An 11,725-nucleotide genomic window follows, 5' to 3' on the forward strand; every position below is an offset into this window, starting at 1 on the left:
ATGTAACTGGGTATGTGGGTTGCATTACCCATACCTGGCAAAGGAGTAAAAAAATAAAGATTTCTAGGCCCTATGAAAGATCTACTGAACCATAACCCTTAAAAGGTGAGCCTGAGAATCTGTACTTTTGATAAGCACACCCAAGTGCTTCTTATGTACCCTAAAGCCTGAGAACCACTGCCATAAAAATTTCCTTTGATCAATAACCATGATTTGGTTATTTCAAACATTACCAAAATCTACCTAGAAAGTATCAGCGAAATAGAATTCAGTTACAATTGAGACAGCAGCTCTTGAGACAGTACTTAGTCTGTTACATGACTCACACTTAACTCATAAAAATACTTCTTGTGGCACCAGTCTCTTTATTCATTTTCAGACTCTCACATAAAATGAAGTTAAAAAACTGACTTTCAAAAAACAAATTGATATACACAGTTTTAATTTATCGTATGACTTTAATGAGGGAAAGCTGATGGGTCTATTATCTGGTGGCTATCAAGGAGGAAAGCATATACACTGACTAGCAGAAATATATCATGATTCTGAATGCTTGCAAGCCAATCTTAGTGGTCCATGCTTAAACTAATTCCTCAAAAATACAGACAGTTTTATATCTATATCCACTGCACATGAAAACCTTCCAGCAGCATCTCTCAAGAAATCAATCAAGAGTCCTTGGAACTACTTTAACCTTAAGAAAATTAACCTGAAGTCAAATGTTACTTCACATACTATATAATTAGTGCAAAGACATATTTATTTTGGTTCTGTTTGTTGAAAGCATTCTTTACTCATTAGCCTCCAGGTACATACACATCAAAGGGAAAATACTCAGTATATGTTACACTGGGAAAAATTACAAGGTGGAAACCAGCATTGCTAGTCAAAAAAACTTTCCATCTGCAGTAAAATTTAGAGCCCAGAGGGCTTGTTCATACTGCAGTACTAAGCTCTGTTAGAATCTAGACGTCTAGTTTTGAAAGGAGAAAGGGCAAACTGAACCATATGGGTTCCAATTTAGTTTCAGGACTAAAGATTAGGACAGCCCTGGTAAGCCTTTCTTTGTGTTTAAAAGAAACACAAAGAAACTGATGCTCTTACTTGTGTCCAAGTTTATATGCCCTTAAAAGTTACTCTGTTCTTTCACATCTCTGTCAGTTGTCCAAACAAGTGAATTATAAAAAACAATTTGTAAACATAATAGAAGAATCTAAAATAGGGAAAAGTCTTAAATACCAATTACCAAGGTCCAAACGTTCACCTACGACTTGATATAAACTATATCCACACAATGATAATCCACCTATCCCTAATTCTGACCCCACCTGGCTCTTAATCAACATGCAAAGCTTTCCTGGGACAATAGAGGTAAACTTTAAGAACTTGGAGGACAGACAACAGCTCTAAGGAGTACTGCCTAAAAAAATGCTTTAGGAAAATTAGCATCCATCTAACCAAGATCAAGACAAGTAGCAGGCACAGATATCCCTCAAGAACCACATCTATTGCATTGCTGATTTCCCCTCACTTGAAACCCTAAAGATAAGGCACAGACTATGGAAGAAAGGAAGAAAAGAGAAAGACACTGTATAGTTGAGGTCTCACAGAATGTACCACTAGCTTGGCTTTGGGCTGTAATTATCATTACTTCCCCTATAGTACCAAAGAAGGTTCAGATAATTTGGAAATCAAAATACATATAGTTGGAAGGGTGAGAAACCAATGCCAGGAAGATTGCTGATTACCACAACCTTCCAGAGAGGTCTTCTAGGCAGAGTATTCTTTTCCCCTGCCCACTAAAAGCAACAAAGTTCTCTACTTACCACAAAGGATGTGCCAAAAAGCAATGTTTTTTCTCTAGAAGGCAAAGATTTCCCAACTTCCTAATCTGGAACTTGAGCCTAAGGCAAGTCCTTCTACCTTTCCTAGGGGATCATCTGAGGTCTCCTTTACAGTTTATATCTAGGTTCTTGGGCAGAAGCCACAATAAAGGCAAGAAGTCGCTAACTATGTATGTTGGGATGTGTGTATCTGCAAAGATAAATCATGTTAACTATAGTCTGCTACAGAATTACTCTTTTTGGTTTAGTTCCTTTAGATCCTGTGAAGAGTAAATAATTTAGAACTTTATCATAAATTCGTAATTGTAAATGCTTTAGTTTTAAATTTAAAAATAAGAAGCTGAGTCCAAAGTTAACTTCCAAAGGGAAAGGAAAATGACAATTCCAAGACCTTCTATTGGAAGAAAACATCAGCCACAAATTTTGAGTTATCTATAAAGAAAATAATTAAGTGCCCAAGTATAAGAAATCTGAAAGTCATTACTGTAATCCCAGCACTTTGGGAGGCCGAGGCGGGCGGATCACCTGAGGTCAGGAGTTTGAGACCAGCCTGGCCAACATGGTGAAACCCCGTCTCTACTAAAAATACAAAATTAGCTGGGCGTGATGGCACATGCCTGTAATCCCAGCTATTCAGGAGGCTGAGGAGGGAGAATAGCTTGAACCTGGGAGGCGGAAGTTGCAGTGAGCCGAGATCGCGCCACTGCACTCCAGCCTGGGCGATGATCGAAACTCCATCTCAAAAAAAAAAAAAAAAAAAGTATATATATATATATATATAGTCAGAGAATACTAGGAATACTAGGAAACAGTACATAGGACATTAATGAAACAGGAAAGCATCTATTTACAGAAAGAACAGAAGAAAGGTATATTGCCTCCAAACACTGGCCTAGGTGAGCAACTATTTTTTTTTTCAATCAGCTCTCCCAGTTTAAAACCAACTATTTCTTGAGGTAGAAGAGATGAGGAAACAGAATGAGTGGACACCATAGAGTAAGAATGTCAAGGATAAGGGTAGATGGCACGAGATGAGTAAGAAGGAATGGACTTCTCTATAAGGCAGATTTTCAAAAGACTATCCCCTTTGCAAACCTACTGTTTTACAAGAGGTAACTGAAGGTTGTGGAAATTACAATTAAAATAAAATTTATTAAAAAATGAGAATGATTTCACGTGGGCAAATCGAAACATGGAGGGAGCGAGTAAAAGTGTAAAAAAGGAATGCACAACATATATTCAGTGAGAAGAAACACAGCCCTGAAGACTGCTGAGGTGCACGGAGACAATGCGAGCACACACCGCCTGCAAGTCAACCAGCAATCACTATCCGAATTTCAATACAAAGTACAAAAACACAAATGTAACACCTAGATTAGAGTAGTGGAGGAGGTGTGCACAGAGATTGCAAGACAAGGCAGCATCCCGCAAGAGCATGAAGGGATGTGGTGGGGAAGGCGTATGAAGGGGGAGGGACTGCAGCAGGGGAGAGAGGGTGGGCTGCAGCAGCAGAAGGCGCCTTAAAAAAACAGAAGAAAGGAAAAGCAGCCTAGGGGAGAGAAAGACTAGGACAAAGTCAAGTGTGGGATCACAGTAGGACAGAGTAGAAGAGGCAGCAGAGACGGGCATGCCCTAAAAAAGCAGAGCGGTCAAAGACCCAAAAAGGGCTTGAAGTAGTTTGGGAGGAGGAGGAGTGACAAGGGGTCTACCATAAACCTGACTAGAAGGAGGCATGAGTATAGAGCAGGAGTAAAGGCAGGAGGCCAGGGCAGAGATGCTCTCAGAGGGGTGTGCTGATGGAGACACTAGATTCCAAATTAGGGTGTGATACGAGAAACTACAGTGTCAAATCCCACGCCCCCTACCCCAAAGGCATGCAAGGGTCAGAAAGCAAGGTAAACTCTTGGAGTAGAAATACAAAAACATGGGGAGGAAAGGGGCACACGGTGGGATGGAAAAATTTAGGGGCAGCTTAACCATGAGGAGAAGGTAACTAAGGAAAGAAAAAGGAGTGGAGCGGGGAGGGATGCTGTTTCCGGAGGAAAAGTAGGAGCAGACCAGAGTTCCTGCCTACTTGGTCTGGAGGGCAGAAGGGGCAGTCCACGGGGACGGAGGGGAGTGGTGGAGAACGAAATTGCGATGCTGAAGATGAGAACTTGGGGAGGACACGGTACTGGCTGGATCAGAAAACGAAACGCCGTCAGTAAGGAGCAGATGAGGTTCCTTCTGAGCAAGACGAGGGGGAGTGAGGAGCAGAATGCAGCACGCCAAACGGGAAGGCAAAGGGGCGGAGAAGAGCCCAGAGTAATCGGGGCACAGGGTAGAGCACTGGGGGCGCAAGGGCATCAGCTGGAGACGACGGGGTGGGAGACGGGCGTCGCAGAAGCCCCGGGTCGGGTGGGGGGAGGGCAGCCCACAAGGAGGGGCCCGGCTGCGGAGGCCTGAGGGGCCGGGGTCGCGAGGCCGGCTCGGAGCTCGGGGGAGGTGCGGCCTGGGGGTGACAAGGGTAGCGGGGAGTGCAGGGGCAGGAGGAGGGGCGCGGGGAGGGTGGGGCGGCGGGCACCCCCGATACTCACACCTCCAGGATGCGGTCCCCCTTGCGCACCCCGGCCCGATCGGCCGCCCCCCCGGGCAGCACGGCGCTCACATGCTGCAGCGGCGCGTACAGCTCCCCGTTGATGCTCCGCAGTTGCCCGCCCTCGCTCACTTGGCCCCGCACGTTGAAGCCGTAGCCGGACTCGGACTTGACGATGCGCACGACCCGCGGGCCGCCGCCTCCCCCGCCGCCGTTCCCGGCGCAGTGGAGCCCAGACCCCCCGCCGCCGCCGCCACCTCCGTTCCTGTGAGGGGCTGAGGGGTGAATCCCTTCCCCGTCCTCGTCCGCCATCTTGCGAGCAGGCGAACCGTACCCCCGCCCCCTACGCCTCCAAGGCCTCGCGGCGCGTGCTCGCCCTGCCCGGCAGCCGCACGACCCCCGACGCGCGCGCCCGCTCCGCCGGCCGCGGGACCGACTCGGCCAACGAGCTGCTGGTGGTGGGTGAAGAGGAGGCAGGGGGCGGGGGAAAAGCGGACAATTGGGCACCGTGGGGCCTCCTGGGAGATGTAGTTTATGGGCGGCGGGGGCGGGGAGCGGTCTGGGCCCGGGCCTGAGCCGAGGTTATAAGACGCAGTTCGGAGGCAAGGCCTGCCGGGAGTTGTAGTTTATCTTTTATGCTGGGTTAGGCGTTTGATCTGTTGGGTGAGGAGAGTATAACCCAGCACCAAGCGTGGTAAAATGATTCAGTTCTTGATGCAGACCAAGTTTCCCCCCCCTTTCATTTCATAACCTCTAAAAAACAATAATGTTAGAATAACGTTTATGATTCAACAGAGTCTTAAATTATATCAAATCATTTTTTTGCACAGTAACTTATATGTTGACCAGGGCCCAACAACCTGTAAGGCAACCTGATAACGATTAGCTTCCGTATTTTACGTTATTAGGAAACAAAGAGTGCTAAGAGTCATCCAGCTACTAAGTATCCGGAACTAAGGCCCAGTTATTGTGCAACTTTCTTGTCCTGTATTGCAACTATAGTCATGTGCCACATAAGGACATTTTGGTCTACAATGGACTGCACACACTAGGGAGGCCCCCTAAGATGATAATGGAGCTGAAAAATGTCTATCACCTAGTGATACAGTAGCCACCATAAGGTCATAGCACAACACATTACTCACATGTTTGGGGTGATGCTGGTGTTAACAAACCTGCACTGCCAGTCATATGAAAGTATAGCACATATGATTATGTACAGTACATAATACTTGATAATGGTAAGAACTATGTTACTAGTTTATGAATTCACTATAGTTTTTATCACTATTTTAGGGTGTACTCCTGCTTGTTTTTAAGTTAACTGTAAAGCGGCCTCAGGCACGTCCTTCAGAATGTATTCTAAGTATTCCAAGTATTGTGGGTTTTTTTCCTTGTATTCCAAGTATTGTGTTTTTGTTTTTGTTTTGTTTTGTTTTGTTTTTTGTTTTTAAGATGGAGTTTCACTCTTATCGCCCAGGCTGGAATGCAATGGCACGATCTCGGCTCACTGCAACCTCTGCCTCCCGGGTTCAAGTGATTCTCCTGCCTCAGCCTCCCAAGTAGCTGGGATTACAGGCGTGCGCCACCATGCCTGGCTAGTTTTTTTGTAGTTTTAGTAGACACAGGGTTTCACCATGTTGGCCAAGCTGGTCTCGACTCCTGACCTCAGGTGATCTGCCCACTTCAGCCTCCCAAAGTGCTGGGATTACAGGTGTGAGCCACCGTGCCTAGCCCCAATTATTGTTACCATCAGATGACAGCTTTGTGCATGTTATTACCCATGAAGACCTTCCAGTGAGACGAGATGGAGGTGGAAGACAGTGAAATTGATGATCCAGATCTGGTGTAGGCATAGGCTATGTTTGTGTCTTCATTTTTAACCCCCAAAAAAGTTTAAAACATAAAGCAAAAAATTGTCTAAATAGAAAAAAGCCTTTGGAATAAAGATATAAAGAAAGAAAATATTTTGTACATCTGTACAATGTGCTTGTGTTTTAAGCTGTTATTACAAAAGAGTCCCCCCAAATTTTTAATGGCTGGGTGTGGTGGCTCATGCCTGTAATACCAGCACTTTGGCAGACCAAGGTGGGAGGATTCCTTGAGCCCAGGAGTTCAAGACCAAACTGGGCAACAGAGTGAGACCCCATCTCAACAAACAATAAAAAATTAGCTGGTGGCTGGGCGCAGTGGCTCACACTTGTAACCCCAACACTTTGGGAGGCCAAGGTGGGTGGATCATGTGAGGTCAGGAGTTCAAGACCAGCCTGGCCAACATGGTGAAACCCTGTCTGTACTAAAACTACAAAAAATTAGCCGAGTGTGGTGGCAGGCACCTGCAATCCCAGCTACTTGGGAGGCTGAGGCAGGGGAATGGCTTGAACCCAGGAGGCAGAGGTTGCAGTGAGCCAAGATTTCACCGTTGCATTCCAGCCTGGGTGACAGAGCGAAACTCTATCTAAAAAAAAAAAAAAAAAAAAAAACTAGCTGGGCATGATGGCACATGCCTGTAGTCCCAGCTACTTGGGAGGTTTAGGTGAGAGGATCGCTTGAGCCCAGGAGGTCAAGGCTGCAGAGAGCTGAGATTGCACCACTGCACTCCAGCCTGAGCATCAGAGTGAGATCCTGTCTCAAAAAAAAAAAAAAAAAAAGAGATCTCACAAAATATGGGGTGAGGACTCAAAGTCATTATAATTAGAACATAAAAATGTGACCTTATTTTACAACCAAGCTAATGAAGAAGGATCTTGATTAGTTACACAATAAAGTTGGAATAAGAGTTTTATTCCAAAACGATAGTGGCATTTGGATTGAACATGAATCATTTGGTTTGAACTGAGCACTGGATGGGGAAAGCAAGGCATCAGAGAAAGGAAAAAGAAGGGAGCCTCTCCTAAAAGAGTTATTTTTTCATTGGTTTATTAGATGAAAATATACTGAATGCCTACTCTGTTCTAGACTCTGTAATGGTAGCTAGTGGTGCAGAGATAAATACAATAATATCTACAAACTCCCTGAAAGGCAATAGGACATGGTCAAACTTACAAATACACATATTCCTCAATCTGGAGGCAGTTCCACCTCTAGGAGTTCATTCTACCATTACACTTGCACATGTGTGAAGTGATGTTTTTATCAAGTTAAGTCATTGCAGTATTATTTGTATTCACAAAAGACTGAAAACACCCTAATGTTTATTCGTTAAATCATAACATATCCACAATGGAAAACTGAATTAGTGTAAACACAGAATAAGGAAGCTCTGTATGCACTTACATGGAATGATCATATCATCAATACTATATATGATTCAGTGAAAACAAAGTGCAGCACAATCTATACAACATGATACCATTTGTATATAAAATAGGAACCATGGGCCAGGTATGGTGGCTCACGCCTGTAATTCCAGCACTTTGGGAGGCCAAGGTGGGTGGATCAGGGTCAGGAGTTTGAGACCAGACTGGCCAACATGGCGAAACCCCATCTCTACTAAAAATACAAAAATTAGCCGGGCATGGTGGCACACACCTGTAGTCCCAGCTACTCGGGAGGCTGAGGCAGAAGAATCGCTTGAACCCAGGAGGCAGAGCTTGCAGTGAGCCGAGATTGTGCCACTGCACTCCAGCCTGGGTGACAGAGCGAGACTCCGTCTCAAAAACAAACAAAACAAAACAAATACAAAAATTAGCCGGGCATGGTGGCAGGGCCTGTAGTCATCAGGAGGCTGAGGCAGTAGAATCACTTGAACCCAGGTGGCAGAGGTTGCAGTGAGCCGAGATCGTGCCACTGCACTCCAGCCTGGCAACAAAACAAGACTCTGTCTAAAAAAATAATGATAATAAAATAAAATAAAATAAAATAAAAGGGAACCATATATATTTTTATATCTCTAGAAGTATTCACAAGAAATTGATAACACTGATTGCTGCTGGGGAGGGAGACGGGATAGCTAGGGTGTCCGAGGTGGGGACAAGGGTAGGAGAGAGACTTTTCACTTTATACCTTTACGTAACTTCCGAATTTTCAGTCAGATGAATATGTTGCCTATTCAGAAAATAAATTTAAAAATATTTAGAAAGGATTAGATTGGAAGAAAAGGTGATCAGAGCATCAAAATAACAAAAGAATAAGACACCATTACTGCTGGTGAGAATTCGCAATCTAGCAGGAGAGAAAACAAAAGAAAAAACCATTGCAATAAAGCGTGATGAGAGCTGTGATGAGAGTCCTGCACAAGCTGCTAGGAGTGCACATCGGAGGGACTTCCACGTATCCAGAGGGAGGAGTTAGGGAAGATGACTCACGAAATGGGAGAGCTGAGCTAAGTGATTACACATGAGAAGAGTTAGCAATTGCGGCAGAGAAGGATAGTGGTGGAAGGGCATTTCTGACAAAGGAAACAGCATATTCAAACACACAGAGATTTGAAAGAACACAGTACCATGTGAGACCACATAGTTCAGTAGGACTGGGGCAGAGGAGACAGGAAGTGGACAGGGGAGGTGGGCAAGAGTCAGATCCGGGAGGGCTAAAAATATCGAATATCAGCCGGGTGTGGTGGCTCACACCTGTAATTCTAGCACTTTGGGAGGCCAAGGCAGGCGGATCACGAGGTCAGGAGATCGAGACCATCCTGGCTAACATGGTGAAACCCCGTCTCTACTAAAAATACAAAAAATAAAAATAAATAAAAATAATTAGCCCGGCATGGTGGCAGGCACCTGTATGTAGTCCCAGCTACTTGGGAGGCTGAGGCAGGAGAATGGCTTGAACCCAGGAGGCGGAGCTTGCAGTGTGCCAAGATTGCGCTACTGCAGTCCCGCCTGGGCGACAGAACAAGACTCCGTCTGGGGAAAAAAAAAAATCGAATATCATGCCCAGGAGTTTGAATTTCATTCCTTAGTAGTGAGGGGCCTCTGATTGCTTTTAAGCAGAGCACAGGCATTCACAAATCTGTGCTTCAAAAAGTTCATGCTGCAGGATGTGTGGAGAATGAATTCAGATAGAAAGATCAGTTATGAAGCATTTGCAGTAATTCTGGTGGGAATTAATGAGGTGCCAACGAGGGCAGTAGTGGTGGGAATACAAGGAGGGGCATGCACAGGAGAGAAAGCACTTGGTGACCACTAGGATCTCGGGTGCGAAGGTAGGGGAGGAAGGAATGACATAAGATTTCTGACGTGGTGGTGTGATTCCCCAAGACGTGGCATAAAAAGGAAGAGGAAGAGGTTTGCAAGGACGATGAATTCAATTTGTTTAAATTTGTTTGATTCGAACAAGAAGATTAGTTTAATTTGGGGCCTGTGGGAGAGCCAAGAGGAATTGTCCAACAACTGGTTGAACACATGAGTGTGGGCCTGGGGAAAGGAGTCTGGGCCAGAACTTAGATTTAGGAGCCATCAGCCCTGGGTGGTGGTAGATGAGGACCCCAAAACATATTGTGCAGTCAGATAAGAGGAGTGCCAAGTCCAGAACTCGGAGAATCTTCTCCCACAGTCACCCCATTTAGGAGACTCAAAGAGGGAGAGCATCCAGTGATAGAGGAGCCAGGGGGCTGGGGGACCCAGAGAGAGTGGGAGTCAATGATGCTGCTTTCAGAAATGAGATCTGGACCATTTACAGAGCAATTTGCATCCAAGAGCTTATTTCGTTCTCACAATAACAAAGTCAATCGAAGTGGTCATAAGAAGCTAGGCTCAGATAACCAGCAGTTCCTAGTCACACTGCTAGTTAATACTGGACCTGAACCTTGAACCCAAATTTTCTGACACCAAGCCAGGACATTCTCCTTTCCCTACCCAGCTTCCCTTTGGTTCAATAAGAAAAGGTTCCTCCTACCCCTTGTGATCTGCAAAGTCGTCAGGTTTCTGTTACCTTTTTGTGTAGGAATGACTTAGGTGAGAATCCCACCTCCATACTTTTGCTCATGGAGTTCTTTGGCCCTAGATGTTCTGCCTCTTTATTTCCCTTTGCTGAACTAAATTCTACTCTTCCTTTAAGACCTGGCTGAAGTCCTTCCAAAGAGCCTCCCCCAGGGAGTCCAGTTCACTCTGACATCCGTCTTTTCTAAATTCTTGAGGCAAATATACCTTCAGGTGACCCCCTCGGTGAGTCATGCTCTTGTGTAATCCCTTCCTCTTGAGTGTGGGTAGAACCTGTGTGCTTCTAGGCAATAGAATATGGCAAAGGTGAGGATGTGTCACTCCCATGATTATATGACATTATGTAACACTTCCTAGCAGACTAGAGCAGGAGACTCGTGCCTGCCTTGAGGAAGCAAGCTGCCATGTTGTGAAGTGCCTGTGGAGAGGGCCACATGGCAGGGAACTGCAGGGCCCTCTCTAGGTGCTCAGTGTGGCTCTGGGCTGACAGCAAGAAACTGGGTTCCCCGGTCATACACCCTCGAGAAATTCTCCCAGCAACCACCTGAACTTGGAAGAGGATCCTGGGCTCCACAAAGAAACACAGCCCAGCCAGCACCTTGATTGCAGTCTTGCGATGCTGTGAGCCGAGGACCCAGTTAAGCCCAGCCCAGACTCCGGACACCAATAGAAACTGTGAGATAGTATATACTTGTTGCTTTAAGCTGCTAACTTTGTGGTGCTGTGTTACACAGCAATGGGTAATTTAATTTAACTGTATTTAGGTCAGTACCACTCTAATTTTTTTTCTTTTTCTTTTTTTTAGAAACAGAGTCGCCGGGCATGGTGGCTCATGCCTATAATCCCAGCACTTTCGGAGGCCGAGGCGGGCACATCACTTGAGGTCAGGCATTCAAGACCAGCCCGGCCAACATGGTGAAACCCTGTCTCTACCAAAAATACAAAAATTAGCCAGGCATGGTGGCATGGTAGCTGTAATCCTAACTACCACCTATAATCCTAGCTACCACCTATAATCCTAGCTACTCAGGAGGCTGAGGCAAGAGAACTGCTTGAACCTGGGAGGCAGAGGTTACAGTGAGCCAAGATCATGCCACTGCACTCCAGCCTGGGCAACAGAGTGAGACTCCGTACCCCCCCAAAAAAATGCATAAATAAACAGAGTCTTACTCTGTCACCCAGGCTGCAGTGCGCAGTTTAGACCATAACAATTTAATATCAGTTTAACTTTATTTTTCCAATCTGAACATAAGCTTCTTGAAACAAGGAACTGGTCATACATGACTTGTACCCTGACAATGTATGAGAATGAGAAGTACAGAGGAGCTGAACAAGTGTTTCTAGAATGTGAGTCCAGGAAAGGACAAAAAGTGGCTAATACGGCTATGTTGGGGATCAAATCAGCGGTAAGTAGAAAATGC

At 45.4% G+C, this 11,725-nt stretch overlaps 1 protein-coding gene across 12 annotated transcripts in view; it reads right to left on the reverse strand.

The window, feature by feature from the left end:
• SNX27 (sorting nexin 27) overlaps window positions 1–4,744 on the reverse strand; it is a 92,349-nt gene extending 87,605 nt beyond the window's left edge. For 5 of the 12 annotated variants that reach the window (XM_073995305.1, XM_005541870.4, XM_073995315.1 and 2 more), the window contains exon 1: window positions 4,421–4,744. Coding sequence is in view for 9 of the 12 variants with exons in the window: in XM_005541870.4 (XP_005541927.1) it covers window positions 4,421–4,731 (311 nt within the window). In the remaining 3 variants the exon portion in view is untranslated. The remainder of the gene's footprint in view (window positions 1–4,420) is intronic. The other 7 variants (XM_065545919.1, XM_005541872.5, XM_073995286.1 and 4 more) reach the window with 2 other exon arrangements.
• Between the last annotated feature and the right edge of the window lie 6,981 nt (window positions 4,745–11,725).

The sequence above is a fragment of the Macaca fascicularis genome, chromosome 1 (assembly GCF_037993035.2).
Source record: "Macaca fascicularis isolate 582-1 chromosome 1, T2T-MFA8v1.1".
NCBI lineage: Eukaryota > Metazoa > Chordata > Mammalia > Primates > Cercopithecidae > Macaca > Macaca fascicularis.